The sequence below is a fragment of the Aotus nancymaae genome, unplaced genomic scaffold (genome assembly GCF_030222135.1).
Source record: "Aotus nancymaae isolate 86718 unplaced genomic scaffold, 86718_ANA_hifiasm-v0.15.2.pri h1tg000040l, whole genome shotgun sequence".
In the NCBI taxonomy this organism is placed as follows: Eukaryota; Metazoa; Chordata; class Mammalia; order Primates; family Aotidae; genus Aotus; species Aotus nancymaae.
This window is the reverse complement of record NW_026988454.1, coordinates 7,281,837-7,303,727: the sequence shown is the minus strand read 5'-3', so window position 1 is coordinate 7,303,727 and position 21,891 is coordinate 7,281,837. Positions and strand designations below refer to the sequence as shown.

The window sequence follows — 21,891 nt, the reverse complement described above, 5'->3', positions numbered from 1 at the left end:
TGGCCTCCCAAAGTGTTGGGATTACAGGCGTGAACCACCATGCCCAGCCTCTTTCTTTCAAAAGGCTTTTTTATTGTGTTTAGTCATATAACCTTAATTATGAACCATTTAAGGATTTTTCTAATTATTCTTGTTAACTGTTACTAGATAAAATGTTAATTTATGTTAATTACTCATTAAAAATTTTTTAAAACTCAAATTTGTTTGAATAATTAACCAATTTTTTAGGGTGTATGGAAGCCAGTATCATTCCAAACATGAAACAACAGTGTGTCATAAAAGCTGGAAAATTATTTTGTTCAGTGAACTTTTTGGCATTTATATGATTTTTTTAAAAAGTCAGTTTTGATGAGAACACATGGACACAGGGAGGGGAACATCACATACCCGGGCCCCTTGGCCGGTAGGGGCGTAGGGGCAGGAACGCATTAGGAGAAATACCTAATATAGGTTGATGGGTGCAGCAAACCCCCATGGCTCATGTATACCCATGCAGCATACTTGCACATTCTGCACATGTATCCCAGAACTTAAAGTGTAATAATAATAATAATAATAATAAGTCCATTTGAATAAATCTTATGTATGTGGGTGGGTGGAGGTGTCTCTGTCCCTGGCTAGTGCAACGGGAACTTTGTAGCTTGAGCACTGGCTTTGAATTAGTTATGCATCTGACATCTACATCCTTTAGGTGTTGAATACATGTCAGGATGAGATATTTCGAAAAGAGCCTTGCCAAATGTGTGATAAATATTATCTAAGTCAGTGTTTCTTATTCTTTTTTGGGTCACAGACTGCATTTGAGAACCTGATGAAAACTTTGGACTCTTAGAAAAATGCACACATGTACATAATACAAATTTATATTCAAGTTCAGGGAATTCTTAGTTTTCATGGTTGAAATATAAAGTAATAACGGCTTTGATGCCATAGCTATTTTTAAAATATTCCCTATGTTTTGTACATGTTGCATTTAATGATACACTATGAGACATTTCTTTTCTGAAACTATATGTGGTATTTATATTGGGAATACACAGGGCCTTTAAGCCCCACATTTCCAGTAAATTCCACATTGACCTTATGTGTTCAACCACAATTACCAATTATATTCTCCTTAGTGAGAAAAGCTTTAAAGTTAAAAATAGGAGGTTTTATTTTTTTCCTTCTAAAATTTTTTAGACTCATTTACATTTTTTCTCAGTTTACATGGTTTTTAATTAAGGAAGTTATAGTTTTCATGAGACAAACTGTGTGTATCTTTGATTATATCTTTGATGTTAGGTCATGTTTTATTACCTTTTAGATATTAACTTGTCTGTAAGGATTTTATAATTCCAGAAGGCATTGTTCCTCTCAAGTCAACAATTCTTTTCTCTCTGTTGGCTACTGACAGGTGAGTTGGTCTTAATTGCTGGAGTATAGGCAGAAGCTGTTTGGGATAAGGCATAACGTAGTCAGTCTGTCCCTGCTCCTTCCTGCTGCTTCTGGGAATCTGTTTACGCTGCCTGCCCGGTCCTGGGTCATCATGAGCTCCTTCCACTCTCAGATGAGCCCTGCTCTCTCTTGCCTCAGATCCTCTGCACATGCTCTTCCTTCTGTCTTAGCAGCCCCTCACATTCTGCCTCCTTTTTTGGGGCAGTTTCTTCAGGACTTTTAAGTGTCAATTGAAATGTTCTTTCTTCTGAGAAGCCTTCTTTGTTATCATCTTCCCAGTTCTCCAGGTTAAGTCCTGTCTGCTGGTAGGCTTTGTCACAGAGATGAGGTGACCTTTTCATCATATCAGGGGCACATGCTGTCAACGTGACTCACCACTGATGATGTTAACCTTGATCACCTGTTTGTTAGGTTACCCCATTGTAATGTTACTTTTTCTTCCCACCTTTCTGTCACCGAAAGTGTAGCCCACACCTATGGGGTGGAGAGTTCAATTCCACCTCCTTGAGAGGAAAGTATCTTTGAATTTTTCTTTTCTGTACAGGAGATTTGTATCTATCTATCGGTGTATCTTATCGGTCTATGATTTTTCTTTTCTTTACAGATTTGTATCTGTTGTTTCCTTCCTTCCCTCCCTCCCTCCTTCCCTCTTTCCCTCCCTCCCTCCCTCCCTCCCTCCTTCCTTCCTTCCTTCCTTCCTTCCTTCCTTCCTTCCTTTCTTCCTTCCTTCCTTCCCAGTAGTTATCATTATGGGCTCATGGGTTGTACTCCAGTATACCTCATTTCTTTTTTTGCTCAAAGTGTCCCTGCTTCGGCCAAATGGGAGCTGTTTGAGTTGGCTCCCGTGTCTCTGTAACATACTTGGTGGTTCTGTTTTTGAATACTCCTCACTTGCTGGTACTGCAGGATGCTCAGGCTCATTCTGCACCTTCCTTGCCCTAGTCCCGCAATCAGCCATTTCTCCAGAATTCTGTTTATTGAAGAATGGTATTGGAAAGCAAGATCTTGTCCCTGGATGAATGAGGTCTTTCTGTGCTGTCAAAGCAAAGGGGAGAGATTTTAGTGCCCAGATTGCCTAATTTGCCTTCCCCACTCTGGTTTCCATTTTCCTTCACTGAATACTTTGGGAGAATATGTCATATGCTCACATTTCCTTGATTTATCCTCCCAGCAGTTAGAACTAATGTTTTGAATGCGTGATGTGTGTTATAGGCCATATTTACAGTTAACTAATTTTGTAATCCAAATTTTAAGAAAAAGTAACTTCAGATAAGGAGATCCAGGCAGCTCATCTGTCCCCTACAGAGATGGTTCTTCAGTTGCTTGATTTCTAAGAATGCCAATGATATAAAATCTATTTTCCACAAGTAAATTTAATTTAGAATAAGGAGATTTAAAAAAATGTTCTTGTTTGCAACAAAAGAGAGCGGGTAGAAGATTGTAATTCATTCTTGAATAAATTAACCGCTAAGTAAAGTTTTAAACATTTTTCTTGTTTCTCTGTAAACTCTTATGTTTTATCTTTGGCATAAGCCCCTTTGTTTGTTTTTCCTCCCAGCTTTGACAGTTTTTTATCTTTCAAATTTTCCTGTTTTAGCCCTATAGTTCTTTTTAGTTAAGCCTGAAACAACTATTTGAATGAAGCATCATGTTTATTTTTTGTTGCTTTCCTTTGAATATTTTTTGGTTGGCATTTCATGGTAGAATATATCCACAGTGATACTGACGTGTCATGATTCTTTTCTCCTCGTGTGTTTCAGGGACATGCTTCCGCCTGTGCTCCCTGCTACACTGCCCCTGTGCGGTCAGGCCCAGTCTAAGAAGGCAGGCTTTTCTCACAGTTTTCATTTTCTTCTTGCTGTCCTATACACATATGATCTGGTATTTATCCTGAAAACTTTGGATGAAGATATATGGAGACACACTCACACAATATTTGGAGGTAGTAGATTTGGTAAAAAAATAAGAAAGCATCCCTGCAAAATGTCTTATTCTTTGTCCTCTGTTTTTAAGTACTCAACTCTTTGCAACAAAATTGCAAAAATAACAGAAATAGTTATATTTGTCTTTTTATGTGGAACAAGACTCATTTGTATTTAAATGCCCAAAGGTTTCTCTCTATTTTTCTGTTTTTTTTTTTTTCATTTTTCTTTTTCTTTTTTATTTATTTATTTTTTGTACTTCTCATTGGAGAGTCTTTCTGGTTAACCAGAATTGAATTAATTAGTATGAAGTATTTAAAGTGTTTTGTAGTGTTTATATAGTTTTATAAGAGTTTATTTTCTGAAAGCCTTCATCTGAAGATATTTTTAAATAGCTTATAATTATTTTTATTTCTAACAGGAGTAAAAATTTATCCATGTGGGCTAATTTGTCTCTTTATATATATTTGTTTTCTATCTTTACGTATTCTTTTTTGCTTTATTTAGTTCATGTCTGATAAAATATGGTATATAAATCTATGAGTAAAACAAAAGACTTTATACCAGAAGACATAAATCAAGCAGACCTCATCCACTTATCCACTTTTTCAAGACCTGGTCTTATTCATTTATTATATAAAACTTAACAACTGATGTTCACAGCATCATGAATACTGATAGCTAATGGCTCCTCTGTAGAATACAGAATGTGATACAGACACTGATTTTCTGTCCCGACCAATTGAACTATATACTTCGCAAGAGTTTCCGGTTTGTTCCTAAATCTGTTTAGATCTTTGCTTTTTAATTGTGATTGTGTAACTTAGTAGACTGTTATACAAATCTATGAAATGTGAGTGTGAAAGAGAATGTAGCTTCTATATAAACTAATTTGGAATGCTTTGCAAAGTCTCGGTGTAGGTGAGTAACATGCATTAAAATTGTCATGAAATTAAGTAGAAGAGAGAACTGTGAAAGCTTAGGAAGAAAAATCATGAACATGCAGAAAAATCGCTCTATAAAAGTCTTTAAATTCATGTTCTATTTTAGAAAAATAGGGAGTAGAGATGGTAGATGCTGCATTGTGCAACATCTGAAAAGCCACAAAGTTAACTCGGAACTTCTGTCAGTGGACCAGCACTGAAAGACAAGGCTGGAGCCCTCATCAAAGTAGTGGTTGATTAAAACCCATTCATGGGTTTAAAGCAAAAGTAAAATGTAAGGTTTTTATGTGTGGCAGTTGTGTATTACAATTTAACAAACCATACCAATATTTAACAGCTTAAAATAAAAACCATTTATTAGCTGTTATGGTATTGAGTGGTTTTTCTGCTTCTTTTGGTGTTGGCTGCAGAACAGGGACAACTGGAGATCAAAAATAGCCTCACTCACAGGGCTAGCAAGTTAAGTCAGCGCTGGCTGTCAGCTGGGAGCTCCGCTAGTTTGGGCTAGCTGGCTTCTCCTTCGTGCACCTCTCCACCTGACTCAGTTGAGCTTCTTACATGGTGGCTAGCTTTCCCAGGAGTGCACAGGTGGCCTTCTCAAGGTTTAGGCCTGGAACTGGTCCAGTGTCATTTTTATTACATTGCGTGGGTTAAAGCGGTCACAAAGTCATTCCAAATTCAAGAGTAGGTATGCAAGTTTGTGACCACTAGGAAGCCAGGTTTATCAAGGACCACCACAGTAACAGCTGCCACAGTATATTTTAATTTTTTGTCTGCATATTTCATTTTTAATGTTTTTAATGTATGTATGTTTAATTAACTGGCCAACCACAAGTTCCAGTGGCATTGTGTAAGACTTCTAAATTAAAGTGTTTGCAAGAAAACAATAATTTGATTTAAACTTGTATTCTTACTAATAAGTGTGGATGCATAGGGATTTTAGCTCATGTTAATCTGATTCTAAAACATTATTGCCTACATCATACCCCATTGCTGTCATTTTGGTTAGTAGAGAGTCATCTTGGCACCCAGGGCTACAGTATCACTTAAACAACATTATTGTCAAAAATTAACAATCCTTATTCTTGTAGCCTTTAAAAATATATTTTGGCCGGGAGTGGTGGCTCACACCTGTAATCCCAGCACTTTGGGAGGCCGAAGTAGACAGATCACGAAGTCAAGAGATCAAGACCATCCTGGCCAACCTGGTGAAACCCTGTCTGTACTAAAAATATAAAAATTAGCTGGGTGTGGTGGTGTGTGCCTGTAGTGTCAGCTACTCAGGAGGCTGAGGTAGGAGAATTGCTTGAACCTGGGAGGTAGAGGTTCGAGTGAGCTGAGATTGCATCATTGTGCTCCAGCCTGGCAACAGAGTGAGATGCTGCCTCAAAAAAAAATATATATATGTATATATATATTTGAAAAATAGTGAAATGTTATTGTATTTTAATGGGATTTGGCTAATGGTTAAATCTAAAGTATTAAAGATAAACTTAATTTAACTTGATTTGTTTATTCAATCAGCATGTCATTTTGAACACATAATCTGTACCAGCCACTGTTCTGGACACTGGAGAAGCAGTGTTAAGGATGACAAACTCCTGCTCTTCATTAATTGTTGGGGAGATAGTTTCTCGTTCATTTCCATAGGAAATCTGTTTGTTTGTTTTTTTAAAATCTATGCTTGTTTTAAAAAGAATTTTCATTAAAAAACGAAGTCTACATGTCTATCTTGAAAAATAACCAAGAATGAGGTTTGTAAAGACCCTATGCTCTGAATCAGTGCAAAAGTTAGATAATACATGTTGGATTTGACCGTTCACCTGGCAGTTAGCTGATAAATGTTCAACTATAGGTTGAGGATAAAGATAACTAACTTATTAATAAATTGACTCTTGTAATATGGATAACTAACTTATTAATAAATTGGCTCTTGTAATATGAACCAAACATTCAACCTCAAACTGAGCTTAGTTCCCTTTGATTTATACTGCAGGCCAAGGAAGCTATACAAATTGTGTAAAGAAAAAAGAAACCTAGAAAATCTATCCCTTCTGCCTATGTCCCTCCTCTGTCCCCCGTAGCAGAAATCTCCCTAATACTAATTACCTAATAGAGAATAGGTTGATGTGGAGGTGGATGAGAGAACTTCACACAGATGAATATTATACTTCACAAGTGGATAAAATATCCTTTTATTTTGAAGGATGTCGCTAAATGAAGTGTTTCGGGGGGTGTTTTTGCAGGACCATAGATGTTTTCAGACTCATCTAATTCAACTTCATCATTTTACAGATGAGCTATTTCAGGCACCATTGTGGTTTACCTAATATGTCAGAGCAGAACTATTTAACCCCAAGTAACTTGGATTTTTGTTTTGTTTTGTTTTCACACATTTTTCCTTTAAAACCTACACCAAACTCCCTTGGGTTGAGTTCAAGACATACTTTGCCTAGACCAGATTGTAGTGTAAAGTGAGTAGTGCTTTAGCAGGGTTTTATGGTAAAAGAGTGAAATGTTGTTTTACGTGACTGTCAGAAGTTTAGTACCAGAAAGACATTTCACATTTGTATGTTATTAAACACAAGTAAGACAACTGTTTCAGGGTAGCTGATATCTTGTACTACTTTTCTCATCCCAAATCATTGGTATCCATGTAAACATTCTGAACTGGTCAACTGACCACATTAGCTCATCTCACATGAATGATTACAAAATGAGGTTTTGCATGCTTATGGTTAGTTAATTGAAATGATGCACATTCTTTTGAACTTACCACTAGTATTTTTCTAAATTTTGTCTGTAAGTGTTGTTTTTAAAAGAAGAAAGAATAAAAGTTTGCTTGATTTCTTTCCCTCCTATTATATATTACTTCTAAGCTAAGCCTCTCAAACTAAGTTGTTTTTCTCTGACTGCTTTTAACATTTTTTCTGCATCATTGGTTTTCAGCAAGTTGGTTATGACATGTATAACAACAGACTGGGAGTTTTCTTTATAGTTCTTTTGCTTGGAGTTCATTGGATCTGTGAGCTTATGGTTTTCCCCAGATTTGAAAAATTTTCAGCCCTTCTTCAGAGATTTTTTTTTTCACCTCCCTTTTCTAGTTTTGGACTCCAATAACACATGGTTAGACTACTTGATATTGTCACACAGGGCACTTTTTTTTTATTTCTCTTAATCTTTTTCTTTTTGATTCATTTTCCATAGTTTCTGTTGCCATGTCTTCACGTCCACTGGTTTTTTCTTCTGCTGTGTCTGATCTGCTATTAAACCCACAGAGTATTTTTCAGATATATTTCAGTTATATTTCATATTTATAATGTCCACATATTTTCAGATTTTTAAAAAATATTTATAACATCTACTTGAGTCATTTCTGGTCTGTTTCTTTTGGTTTTTCTCCTGGTTTTGGTCCTGTATTTTTTTTTTTTTTGGTGTTTTTTTTGTTTGCTTGAGACAAGGTCTTGCTCTGTCACCCAGGCTGGAGTGTAGTGGTGCAGGCTCAAGTAATCTCTTGCCTCAGTCTCCTTAAGTAGCTGGAACCACAGGGGCATGCCACCATGCCTGGCTAATTTCTGTATTTTTTGTAGAGATGGGTTTTGCCATGTTGCCATGTTTTGCAACATGCCATGTTGGCCAGGCTTGCCTTGAACTCCTTTTTCTACCTCAGCCTCCACAGGTGTTGGGATTGCAGATATGAGCCATTGCACCTGGCTGGTGATGTTTTGATAGGATGGAAAACCTTGTGAAATTCTTTTTCTTTTTCTTTTGAGTCTTGCTCTGTTGCCAGGCTGGAGTGCAGTAGCACGATCTTGGCTCACCACAACTTCCGCCTCCTGGGTTCAAGCAATTCTCCTGCCTCAGCCTCCCGAGTAGCTAGGACTACAGGCGCACACCACCATGCCCAGCTAATTTTTGTATTTTTAGTAGAGATGGGGGTTTCACCATGTTGGCCAGGGTGGTCTCAATCTCTTGACCTTGTGATCTGCCCGCTTCAGCCTCCCAAAGTGCTGGGATTACAAGCGTGAGCCACCGCGACCGGCCGGCCATGAATTTTATTAAGTACTAGACTCTTTTTAGAAGAAAGTTTCTTTAAATAATGTTGGATTTTGTTCTGACATGTAGATGTTACTAAATTGCTTGGCTGGAATGTAAACTAGTATCTTTTCCAACAAGTGAGAATACCATGTTGACTGTGTTAAGTAAAACCCAAGAAATTATTAAATTAATTTTAATTATGAAGTATAAATATAGTGGCTGGTAGTACCATATGACATTTTCCTAACTCATTTTCTTTGATTTTTAATGAGTAAGAAGGGATGAAATATACTGTTTTGTCTTATTTAATATATTGTTTATGACAGTATTCATTTTCATTTCAGAGTGATTTTTAAGTCTAATTACTATTAGAGCAATTAGATAATTTAGAAATACCTTGAAGTCAGTAGTTGTTTATTGCATCTGTATGAATGTATAAAGATAAGACAGATGACTTTTTGTTTTGTAATCGATGCAGATTGGAAAACGGGATTGTTAGCTTCTGTAGAATTATTATAAGGATTTATTCTTATACTTTGAGAGTACAGCCAAATAAATTTTTCCATGTGTAGAGAAGTAGTTTGTCCATAGTTGGAGGATAGCACAATACAAAAAACTATTCTTCTGTGTCCCCAATTTAAAGTCTTCATTAAAGTTAACCATTTTATTTTATGTGCTTTCTTAGACTCTATCTGCTAAAGCACAGGGCTCAATTTCCATGGTGTGTAGATCCCACAAACTTATTTATTTATTTTTTTAAAAATCAGCTCTGCTTGTGTTTTTAGATTATGACTCTAATCAGGTTGGAGGGCGTGCCGTTTAGATCACTGAAGTTTGGTATTGTCAGTCCCTCTTCAGAAAAGTTCTCCACTTTCATTCTGGATGGCATTAATTCATCATCCACATAGTACTAGCAAAACAGACCATCTTATATTTTATATAGCCCTTTATTTCTATCATTTTATTTTTTTTAACAAGCCTTTACACCTGAATTTCCTGAAATATTTTAGAATGTAGACCTTTAAAATTCGAAATTATTAGTCTTAATAGTCTTAGACGAATTCGATAATGGATGCTTCACCCATCCAGGACAGCTGAGATGTGGCCTTAGCTTCTGAGTTCACATTCCTTCTCACCACAAAGGATGTGTTTTGAATGAGGCTTTGTTTGCTATTTCATATCTGACTTCATTTTTCTATTTATCCTGGTATTCCCTGCTGTCTCGCTTTGATGTATTTAACTGACTAAACATTTGTGCTATAGTTTCCTGGCAGTTACCACTGTAATGTGTCAAGTGCATTATTGTGAAAAGCACTAAATGTTTGAGAGGACTGTGCTGGACACCCCTGGAGATTCAAAAGTAATAAAATACAGTCTTTTCTTAGTATTTCCTTTAAGTATATTAGTGAAGAAATTAAATGAAAACAGAAGCCTTATAATATTGAGTTTGAAAGAATTCAAAAGATGTTTAAAATGTTAAAATTGTTTCAGTCCTATACCATGCTGAACTCCTAGGTGAGCTTCTCTCTTAAGGTGAAGCAGATGAGCAAGAACTCAGGTTCTCTCAGTGAGCACAGGAACTTCCAAGGCCTGTGAGATGAGTAGTGTCAGTTATTTAGTGAACACTTATTATATTCTGACTCTTTGATTAAGTATACTTACTGGGTTTAAGCCTCATAGGAATAAATATTTATAAGTCTAGGTATTTATTCTCTTTATTTTGTAACTATACACTGTAGAGAGAAAATCTGTCCAAGGTCTGCCCAGCTGGTACACAGTACAGCTAGGATTTAAACAGGGGTCTACTACACCACCAAGCCTATGCTGTTCATCATTCCAAACAGTATTATTAACCACTGCAACACATGGAAAACAAATACATGATTTTGGCATTTATACCCATGTTCTTTAATCAGTCAAATCAGCTATTACACAGTGAGTATAGAAGAAGTGGGTATAAGAAATTTCAAGTAATCTGTAAGTTTACTCTTTGTTGTGTGATATTATGAGACTTAAATGAGAAATTTAGTTAAGGGAATAGGCAGGTACATTTAAAATGTATTTCTACATTTGCACATAAAGTTAGCTTTCAGGGAATTTAACTTCTATGTCTTGTGTGTACATATATGTTTAGGAACACATATGTATTCTCATAAGTATCTACAGTGGTCGTTAAAAATGCAGTTATTAAAAAAATCAGTTTTTTACCTGTTAGGGGTTTTTTATAGATTTCAGCACTATAAAGTTTTATAATTCTGCAACATTTTTATTTTTCAAAAGATAATTTCTTTTCTGAAGTTTTGTCAATCTAATTCAATAGTACTGGCATCCTACATTTTAAAGTGGCTTTTCTGTTTCCCTCATGACTTTGAAATAGCTTTGATTTTATGTCAAGATATAAATTGCCAAGAAGAAATGGATTATATACTGGATATAATTTGGAGTTATGTTTATAAAATAGAAACCTTTTTTTTTTTTTTTTAAAGAGATGGGCTTTCACCATGTTGGCCAGCTGGTCTTGAACTCCTGATCTCAGGTGATCGACCCACCTCGCCCTCCCAAAGTGCTGGGATTGCAGGCATGAGCCACCACTGCAGCCAGAAAGTATATTTTAGAAATGTTCAGAATGAGGTAGACTGTGATGGTACATATTTGGAAAGAATGTCATACTTGATTCTTTCTGGTTCATGTTTTAAGAATTGTGTTTGCTCTCAATTTGTATCATTAAATTTTATTTTGTTAGCTTTGCATAAATAGAACTTTGTCAAAATAGTGATATTATTTGAGAAGTTGGCTAGGGATAGAGAATTGGCAGGCAGCGTTTTTAGAGAACAAATTAATGAGAAGTTGCATTTTGAAGGTGAAAAGAAACAATTTCCTTTTTCCTCTTTTACAGCATCCTTCTCCCCGGCACCTTGCTTGAGCTCTGCACTGTGGTTTCTTTTCTTCCCAATTTTTTTATTGTGTTAAAATATACGTAAGATAAAATTTAATGTTTTAATCATTTTCATGTCATTCATTGGTATTAAATACATACATAATGTCTATGCTGTAATTTTTATCAGAGAACTTAGAAAATGGACCTGCCATACTTTCTCAGTACTTCTTGCTTTGCTGTGTGGATCACAGCAAAGTGCTCCTATACGTTCTATTCTCTGTGTGCTTCAAAGAGAGAAAGAAGTGAGGCACTGAAGTTCAGAGCAGGAATGAACTTGCCCGCTCATCAATTAAGCTGTCAGTAGCTAGCACTTAAGTACATTTTTAGTTCTGTCTGATTTGTATCTTCTCCTTCGCTGTTTTTTCCTTAAGGTGTAAGTTTTTAGTTTTATATTTCATTGTGTTAGAAAGAGCTCTATAAACAAGAGAAACAGAAAGCATATCCGCTCCACCCTTGTGGTACTCCTTGTTGTTCATGGTAAGAGCAGCAGCAATCACAGTCATTACTCTCTTCAAGCGAAAGAAAAGTTCTCCTTTTGAGTTTTCACAGGTAAAAATAGAGGAGGAGCACAGTGCTGAAGAGATGTTTACATACAAAAGTTTTACAAATAATTATTATAAAAATTATAAATTTGAATTCACTTACTGTGTTACTCAATATTTTTTCTATGTACTATCTTTCATAGGCAAGAGTGTACATTGGGAGATTCAGCTTGCAAGAGTCCTGAATCCGATCCAGAGGACTTCTCCGATGAAACAAATACAGAGAATTTTTATAGCACCTCTCCCCCCAGCACACCTCGACAGATGAAACGCATGTCAACCAAACACCAGAGGAATAATGTGGGGAGGCCAGCTAGTCGGTCTAATTTGAAAGGTGAGTCTTGTACTTTAAAAAAAAGTGTACATGAGGGGCGTGGCACTTGATTGATTCTTTCTACAATAAGATAATAGCATTTTCTTGTACTTTAAATATGATTTTAATGTCCCTGTTAAGTTCTGTTTTTTTTAATTTTTGAATTGTTACCATTAGTGGTAATAAAAGAGACACATAGTTTTCCAGAGTTTGTCCTGAGTAATGGCTGAAGTCAGCAGTGCGAGGCATTTGAAGATGTGAAAAAGGGCAAGTGTTTCTCAGTGTGCTAATCCAAGATGGCTACTGGTTACCTGGGATACATGGCCTTCTGTTCTTTTAGTCTCCTAGGCTGAAGTTTCGAGATTCTCTGTGCCCAGAAGTAGTGTATTGGGGATGTGAGGAGAGACAGAGCCAGGCTGTCTTACCCTGGATTCCCTCTGCTCTCCGCTGGTGCCCCAGGGTGCTTCCTTTAGTATGTAGGGCTCTCTGTTTCACGCTCAGCACAGTGACTAGATGGTACCTCACACCTAACAACCATGACAGAACCTGCTTTCTACTTTTCTCTTTATTTAGGATTGTAAAGTCCACATATTGTTCTGTTAGAAGCTGAGAGTTTTGTGCTTTTTTCCCCTAACCTTTTAGTGAGACGAAACTGTTCTTTTTTTGAGGTAGGTGAATTGAATGATACTGCTCTGCTGCCTCTTTGTGCCCTGCGTGATGGCCTGGAACCTTGTGGTTTTAGAATTTTCTTGTAATCTTAACAAACCACTTGTCCTAAAACAAATGCCATATATTCCAGGAATTTATTCAGCTATTACTGCCCGAGATGCAGATTTTATTCTTCATCTTCTTTGAGAAATTTCTCCCTGTTGACCTCACGCTCACTTCTACCTCTCCCTTTCTGTAGTCTGTGTTCATTCTTTCTCTTTGTTCTGCTTCTTCTTTCTGTAGATTTCTTCGATATATTGAGCTTTGATGACTATTAGTGGTATCTTTACTTTGCATCCCCGTCGAGCCCTTCCTCAAGAAAGAAGGAGGGCAAGATAAGTGGGTTTCATTGTGTTGATTTGCTTGAGTGAGATCTTACCCAGGAGAAGTTCCCAAGCAGCAAAGAGTCTTTCCCACAAATGATTTTTCCACATAAGATGCTTCTTATAAAACTTGATTTGCTGTGATTTTTTAACCTGTGGCCTGTACTTACCCTTTCCCATTGCAGTTTGTCATCTTGAAAATCATTCCTTGTGCATTTCCTGAAAGAAATTTCTCAAACGCCTATAGACGTTTCTTATCTATGGTAGGAATCAGTGAAGTAGCATCTACTGAATCAATATTAGTTACTAAGTATTTGCTTTGTGGTAGTAAAGTAGGAAGATGCCAGTAGTACACCTGCTTTTTCTTGTTGGTTCGTACTATTTTAGAACATGAGTTGAGAACCCAGTTTCCCCATTTTATAGATTGAGAAACTGAGGCACAGGGTTTCAAAGCAACTCTAAGTTCAGAAGGCTTGAGATAGTGTCAGGACTATTTGTACCACTAATTCTCATGGTACTCAGTTTGGACTTTCCTAGTACAAGCAACAGGGGTGTCACATATCTGAAGGCAGTATTTGAGTTGACTTTACTGTCTTTCACTGATCAGTCAGACAGCTAGTCATTAGATGTTTGTTGAGGTTCTGCTGTCCTGCTGGGCTGTGTGAGAGATAGAGGGAAGGGAAGGGATTGCCCTTTTTCTCCATAATTTTTTAAATTATTTTATAAAATTATAGAATTTTAGAGACCATTTGCTCAAGTTCCTGCCATTTTTCAGATGAAGAAGCTAATGCTCACAGACCCTTCGATTTATAGCTTATCTGATAGCAGACCCAGGACACCCAAAATCCTTAATAACTTACTCTTTTTCTTACTGCAAAAGATTATATGTTTGTTGTAGGAAATTCAGAAAATACAAAAAAATAAAAATCACTCATTAAACCCAGTACACAAAAGCAGCTTCTTTTACCACCTGTAAAAGCCTGACTACAGACTCTCTAGCGTTTTGCTATATATGTTTATGTTGTTGTACTACCTGTACTATTTTATAGTGGCTTTTTAAATGGAATGTTTTATGAACTTTTTATGTCACAGAATAACCTGTACTTTTAATTAAATGGCTGCTATGTCATTTGTAGCAGCTTCTTCACATTTACCACCAGCAGTTACTGGGTGCTTACTATGGGTTAAGCACTGTGCTTATTAGCAGCTCAAAAGAATTATCTTCTGAATACTGTAATAACCCAGTGAGGTGTAGGTCTCATACAACACAAATTGAGTATCCCTAATCCACAGTGCTCCAAAGTCCGAGACCTTTTGAATACAGACATGATGTTTCAAGGAAATGCTAATTGGAGCATTTTGGACTTCAGATTTTCAGATTTGTGGTGCTTACTCGGAAAGTATAATGCAAGTATTCCAAAATCCAAAACACTTCTGGTCCCAGGCATTTCAGATAAAGGACTTTAAACCTGTACTTACTTTACAGTTGAGGAAACTGGCTCAGAGAAGTTTTATGGCTTTTAGTTTTAAATGTCTTAGTCACATGTATGTTAGAAAGTGGCTTCATATGCACGCCAGCTGGTGAATTATTTCTTGCCAACATTCTTGTTCATGAATACCAAGACAAGGTGGAAATGAGACGCCAGTGGTAGACAAGTAGACATGGGCCATTTTAATGCTTTAGTGTTGTGTTGTGTTGTGTTGTGGGTGGTATAAGAGTCCTTGAGAATTTATTTATTCTCAGACTGTTGCAACACAGCATGGTGGACAAAAGCAGAAATTTGGTTGCTGGATCACTGGGACTCCAGTCCTGGTTCCGCCACCTTCTGCATATTCAGCCTCCATATCTCATTTTCTTTAGCTGTAAAATCACCTGCCTTATAGTGTCATGAGGATTATGTATTCAGTATTAGCTATCATTATTATTGTAAACTCAGAATTTCTATTTTTTTTTTTTTGGAGATGGAGTTTCGCTCTTGTTGCCCAGGCTGGAGTGCCATGGCGCGATCTTGGCTCACTGCAACCTCCGCCTCCCAGGTTCAGGCGATTCTCCTGCCTCAGCCTCCTGAGTATCTGGGATTACAAACGTGCACCACCATGCCCAGCTCATTTTGTATGTTTAGTAGAGATGAGGTTTTGCCATGTTGGTCAGGCTGGTCTTGAACTCCTGACCTCAGGTGATCTCACCTCGGCCTCCCAAAGTGCTGAGATTGCAGGCATGAGCCACCGCACCCAGCTGTAAACTCAGGATTTCTTCCCAACACTTACTACTGTTTTTCTTACCTTAAATCTTAAAGCAAAATTAAATAATTATATTGTTTACATATCCTTATTAAATGGTGTTCCCATTTTTAGAACCCCTGAGTCTTAGATTAAATGCTTGTCTCAAGTCATGTAGCTACTGTTCCTGCTCTGTCCTGCCTGGACTACACATTTCCTTGTATATCTCCTTAGTCCTTTGCTTTATCTCACTACATACGCTGCTAGTACGGTTTTTTGTTATTGTTGCTGTTGCCTGTCTTTCCTTCCTTCCATCCTTCCTTTCGTCTTCTTCCTCTCTTTTCTTTCTTCTACCTTTCTTGCTTTCTGTCCTCATCCCTTTTTTCCTTTCCTCCCTCTGTTCTTTCCTTTTCTCCTCCATTCTTTCCATTCAGTCAGCATTTGAGTGACTCCATTGGCATGTGCTGTTTTCGAAGATGAATAAGACCTAGTCCCAGGTCAAATAGGGAGTACACAAATGACCGACAGGACAAGCTCCTCTGGATGCACACAGGAGGCTGTATTGAGAAGACCTGGGGTTGGGAAGACTTCTGGAACAAGCGACATTTGTGCTATGACCTCAAGGCTGAGTCAGGAAGACCAGACCAGTATTTCAAACTAGCATGTGACTCATAATAATATATTGGCCCCCTCAGTATTTTGAGGAGCTTTTTAGAATTAATTAGATTGGTCAAATTTATTTTAAAAGCTGTCCAAGGAAATGTGAACTGGTACATTATTTCTTTCTCACTGCAACAGGCAAAGGCTCTCTGAGTCATACTATTAACTTTAGAACTGCAGTCAGAGTTGGACTCATCTTTTAAACAAACAGTCACCAATAACATTTGCATTTTTCAGATTATTGTTGTGTAACAAACCTCCACGAAACTTAGTGGCATCAAAGAGCAGTTATTTTATTGCTCATGATTCTGTGGTTCAGGTGTGTAGGCAGGACACAGGTCATCCCTGTCCCAGGATGTCTGGTGCCTTCACTGGAACAGCTCAGTTGGCTGGAAACATCCTGGCTTGGCTGCGGCCCTAAGTCTGAACCCTCATTTTTTGTCCACATGGAGTGTGCTGGATCTAAAACGTCCACGATGGCTCCTTCACTCACATGCATGTCTGGCACTTGGGCTGAGAGGGCAGGAACAGCTGATGGCTGGCTGGCACAGTTTTCTTTCCATGTAACCTTCCACATGGCTAGCCTGAGGTGGTCCCTGGGTAATTGGGCTTCTCACATGGCAGCTGTCTTTCCTCAGAGCAAGTGTTTTGAGAGACCAAGGTGGAAATTACAAGGCTCTTTAGGCCTTAGCTTGAGCAGTCATGCAGTCTCACTTCTGCTGTATTCTCTTAGTACATGAGGCTGGCCAAAATTCACTGTGGGAGGGGACTGCTCAAGGCAGCGGTACCAGGTGGGGTTTGTTGGTTTGTTGGTTGCTTTGAGATTAACTCCTACATGCATTCACTGTAAAGCTTTGGGGAATTAGAATCTGGTCAGTCATACTGTCTTTGCTTAGTCTAGCCCCTAACCCGCAAAAATGCAAAAAAAACCATCAAGTGCATCCCTGAATGAATATAGGGACTCAGAAGGGAAACTGAGGGCACTATTTAGAGGAAGAAATATTAACCAGTAATACTGGTTTTTTAGCTATGGTAGCCATGGTTACCATAGCTACCATGAACTGATTAGATGAGTATAGTTCTTGAAATGTTATTACTGCTATAGGCTCAGAGTAGCTACTAATGTCGTGTTTATTTTTTATAATTGTAAATTCAGATCTTGAGAAAATTGGTAGCTCTAATTGTGGTGCATATGTGTGATTAGAAAATTGACTCATTGAAATTATTTGATGGAATTATCATAGTGCTAATTTCCTGCAGATCATTATCAATGACATGTTAGAATAGTAAATTATAGACAGAAGAAATTAAAGATGAAACATTGGTACTAAGAAGAATACCTGTATATTAATAAGCTCTTAGTTTTGTAAAGATAAGAGATGCACAGCATAGTACAGTATTACGGAATTCTACAAAGTTAGTTGAATTAGAACGTCCAATATATAACTGCTCTTTTCTACTTAGTGATGGGTGGAGGCCACTGTTCTGTGTGAGCACATTTAAACTAAGGTATTGTTTTGATAATTGTAACCATGTTCCTTATAGCGAGTTTCTATATTTGCAAACAAAAAATGCTGTTATAGGGAGCGTCTTCGTTCATTCATGTATCTTTACTCATATATGGAATATTTTTGTAGATGAGATACCTAGTGGTGGAACTGCATATTGAATGGTCTGTGTGTTTAAATTTGGTAGATACTGCGCATGTCATTCTGCAAAAGGACTATTCATTTTGATACTCCTACCAACAATGTATGAATACCTGTTTCTTTGTATTTTCTATATTATTTAAAATATCTGCCAGTTTAGCTGTTTAAATTTGCCTATTTCTCATATTTATCTTTACTAAGGAGAATATAGTTGGGGATTGTGGTTGAATGCATAAAGGCATTCAATTTACTGGAAATATGAAGGTACATATAAGTATGATATATATAGACATTTTTATGGTGTGTGTGTAACCTATACACACATAGATATATACAGCTTCAGAAATGTCTCACTTGAATCACAGTATTTAATTGAATGCAACTATTTACAAAATGTGAGGAATCACAGAAATTTAAAGTTATCAAGCCCTATTACTTTATATTGCAATCATGAGGATTGTGGGTCCCCTAAAACTGAATGCAGATTTTACTAGTGCATGTGTGCATTTTTGTGAGGAGTCCATAGTTTTCATCAGATTTGCAAATGTAGTCTGTGACCTGAAAAAGGTTAAGAAGCATTGACCTAGATTATATTTACCACAAATTTAACAAAACTGCTCATCCTGATATGAATTGCACTCAGAGGATAAAGCCATCAGATGCATAGCAAATTCGAAATCAGTGCAAAAGCTACAAGGTCTTTTCCACACTAGCCAAGCACAGAGATACTCCCTCAATTCTAGCACATGTGCTGGTTTTACAGAAAATGACTTTTTAAAAGGTCATAAATGTCAACAATTTTGTCCAGTAAGAGGATATTACCTTTGTGCAGATAGGGATAGAAGGGAGGCAGTGACTCCTGTGAGGTACACACACCTTCTCCCCATTGATCAAACACTGTTCTCTATGCTGCTGGCCAGTGGGTTCTGCAGGTGCAATTAATCTCCCTAAGCTGTTGATGGGGAGTTAATGAAAGGGAGATTGTCCTCCACGGGCTGACTTACTCAGACGCCTCGGAGCCACCTGGAGGAGAAGGTGAAACAGCGGGGGCCACAGTATGAGTACGAGAAGGCTGTGGGTAGGAGAAGGCCAAGGTGGGGCAGAGCTAGAAATGCTGTACTGGAAGGAGGGTGTGGGTGGCTTTCAACCCAAGGAACAGCAGGAGGACCAGCCTCACCTCCAGCTCCTGCTTGAGGGCATCTAGCTCCAGGATTCACTTTCTCAGGACCCAGCCTGACTACCTATGGGCAAGTCCATGAATGCTGATCATGCTGATGCCTTCCCAGCACCTGTCTGTGGGTGGCTATCTCTAACAGGAGCCCCTGGGGGCTGGAGTGCAGGCTACTGGCATCTCCAGGCTGCCAGTCATCCCTGGTCCCTCCCCTAACCCTGCTGAGGCCCAGGACCCTCAGCTCATAGGCATCTGGGAGGGAGCAGGGGAGTAAGCCCCTGGGATATGGCCATTTGCAGGGCTGTTGAACGGAGGATGTGCTTCTAGGGGCTCAGCTGGCATTGGGGAAATGGCAGGGCCAGGAGCCTATTGTGGGCTAAGGCTCCAGAGAGGACTGTGGGCCATTGCAGCAGCAACTTGAGATCTGGTGACTTTCAGAAGCACAGGAAATCATCTCAAAGGCATGGCCCCCAGGTGCACTTGGGCCTCAAGTGGGACTACCCTGTGCAGTCACTCCCACTACAACTTGTTCAGGGCTCTAAGCCTGGTGCCTTGTCTTGGACCTTTTAGGCCAGCGTGGCTGTTACATGGAGAGTTGACCAGCAGAAACTCTGGCATCTCCACTTCAGGTGTTGTGGACTACTTGTGATACCAGATGGACAGAAGGTGGACAGACTCCACCCATGGACAGGTGGATGCTCTCAGGGAGGGTCAAGGCCTTCTTTTATTGTTTTTGTTTGTTTGTTTGTTTGTTTGTTTAGAGATGGGATCTTGCTATGTTGCCCAGACTGGCCTGGAACTTCTAGACTCAAGTGATCTTCCTGGCTCAGCTTCCAGAGTAGCTGGCCCTGTTGGTGCGTGCCACCACCACAAGTTTAAGGCCTTCTTTTAAAGGGCTTTTATGTGATTAAGTCAGGTCCACTCAGGAAAATCTCCCTTTGAGTAAACAAAAATGAGCTGGTTAAGGACTATAATTATATCTACACAATCCCTTCTTAGTAGCAGGATGTTAGTGTATGTTTGAACAGTGTAGAGAAGGTCCTGTGTACTGAGGATGGCCGCTGCCTCTCCATGGCCCACCCTTCACCAAAAGTTGAAAATTACTCTTTTATTGGGAAAACTTTCTTAATTTATATGATAGTCTAAAAATAGGCATTTTATCTAAAGACTGTGTTTGAGTGTTGGTACTTTGTTCTGTGATTTTTACTATTTATGAGTAAAATGTGTCTGTGTAATAAGATTTTCAGTCCTTGATCAGCTTTTGTTTAGGTAGCTTATTTTGTTCAAAATTTTGTTTCTGGTTCACTGTTTCTTGACTTCTTTGTGTTCCCTGCCCCCTATCATTTTGAACTTTTACCTTTGTTCATTCTGAGGCAGGGTCTGATAGTTACAGCTCCCTAATTGCAATGTCCAAATACCTTATTTGTAGAGTTTACAATTATTTTGATTTAGTTTATTTTACCCTTAATTTACATTTCATTTAATTGATAAGTTTATAACAACAGAAACAATTCCTTTCTCTGTAGTTTTTGTCTTTAATCCACTGAAGTTTGGTTTCTAACAGAACTGAGGTAATGAACAATATCAAATAAGTAGCAAAGATGAAGAGATGGCAGCTTTCATACAAAGCTGGTGGGAGTGCACATTCTGCCAATCCCAGGAAAGTAATTCATTAATACAGTCAAATTGAGGCTGCTTATGTCTTTGAGCCAGCAAATCCACTTCTGGGAATACACATCAGAGAAGTTCCTACAAATGGACACAAGAAGTCTTAACGAAAAGATTGATTGTATCATTCATTGTGATTTCTAGACAGTTCCCCAACTTATGATGGTTGGACTTAATAATTTTCCAACTTAAGACGGTGTGTAGACAATATACCTGCAGTGGAAACCATACTTTGGATTTTGAAGTTTGATTCAAAGTTCTTTATAATAACTTGATTGTAAAATAAGCTTTGTGTTAGATAATTTTACACAACTGTAGGCTAACTTAAGTGTTCTAAGCGTGTTTAAGATGGGCTAGGCGAAACTATGATGTTCAGTAGGTGAGGTATATTAAATGCATTTTTGACTTAAGATATTGTAAACTTAAGCATGGGTTTACCAGGGCATACCCCCATCATATGTAGAAGAGCATCTGTATAATATGCCAGTGTTTGAATTTCAGATAAGAAGGTTCAAAACAAAGTCTCTCATAGTGGTTGTCCTTGAGATGAGGGAGGGACTGGGGAAATAGGTTAGAGGTGAGATCAATATTGCCTGCAGTATTTTCTTTGTATTGGTGAACTTAAAATAGTTGCCAGTTAGATGTGTGCAAAACTGTATTTTATAATATCGAAGTTTTGTATTTTCCTGACTTTGTCTGGAAATGTTTAAGACACTTTGTTTTCAAAGTATTAACTTCTGTTTTAAAAACTATTAAAAATATAACAATTTTATGATATCTGGGTAAGGATTATTAGCTCTCTGTTACCTGGAAGTCTACTATCTGACATCCCAATTGATGTAACCTACCAGGTAAACTTGAATTAGCTCATGAACAGGCTTGATTTCATACTGTGATGAGTATTTAACACCACAGCTCTGAGATTATACTTTTGGATAATGGTAAATCATTAATAATTCATAGCAATTAAAATTTTGATAAGTTTTGGACCATATTTAGTCAAGTATAACTCTTCCTTCTTAAGGTTAAGAGAAAGACAGTCAAACCATTTTTTCCTTAAATATTTGTTTTCTTTTTAATATAGCAGAATGAAGTATGTTCAGTTTATCTCACAGTTTAAGTAGGTTAAATAGGAATTTAAAAGACACCCAAGCCAAAGCCCTTTTCAGGGTGCTGGCTGGGTGATCATTATCAGCTTCATTTTGCATTCCTATTCTAGTACTGCCATAGCGGGATGGTGATCAGCCACAGCCTGGTCACAGAGATAGAGCAAATATTTTGCAATTTATATGAGAATTTGTACACACACACACACACACACACACACACAAACACACACGTCCCTATTAGGAAATATC

At 37.9% G+C, this 21,891-nt stretch overlaps 1 protein-coding gene across 5 annotated transcripts in view; it reads left to right on the top strand.

Moving 5' to 3' along the window:
* MAP3K4 (mitogen-activated protein kinase kinase kinase 4) overlaps positions 1-21,891 on the top strand; it is a 126,536-nt gene that overhangs the window by 24,956 nt on the left and 79,689 nt on the right. For all 5 annotated transcript variants that reach the window (XR_001107295.2, XM_064360479.1, XM_012451140.2 and 2 more), the window contains exon 2: positions 11,965-12,155. Coding sequence is in view for 4 of the 5 variants with exons in the window: in XM_064360479.1 (XP_064216549.1) it covers positions 11,965-12,155 (191 nt within the window). In the remaining variant the exon portion in view is untranslated. The remainder of the gene's footprint in view (positions 1-11,964; positions 12,156-21,891) is intronic.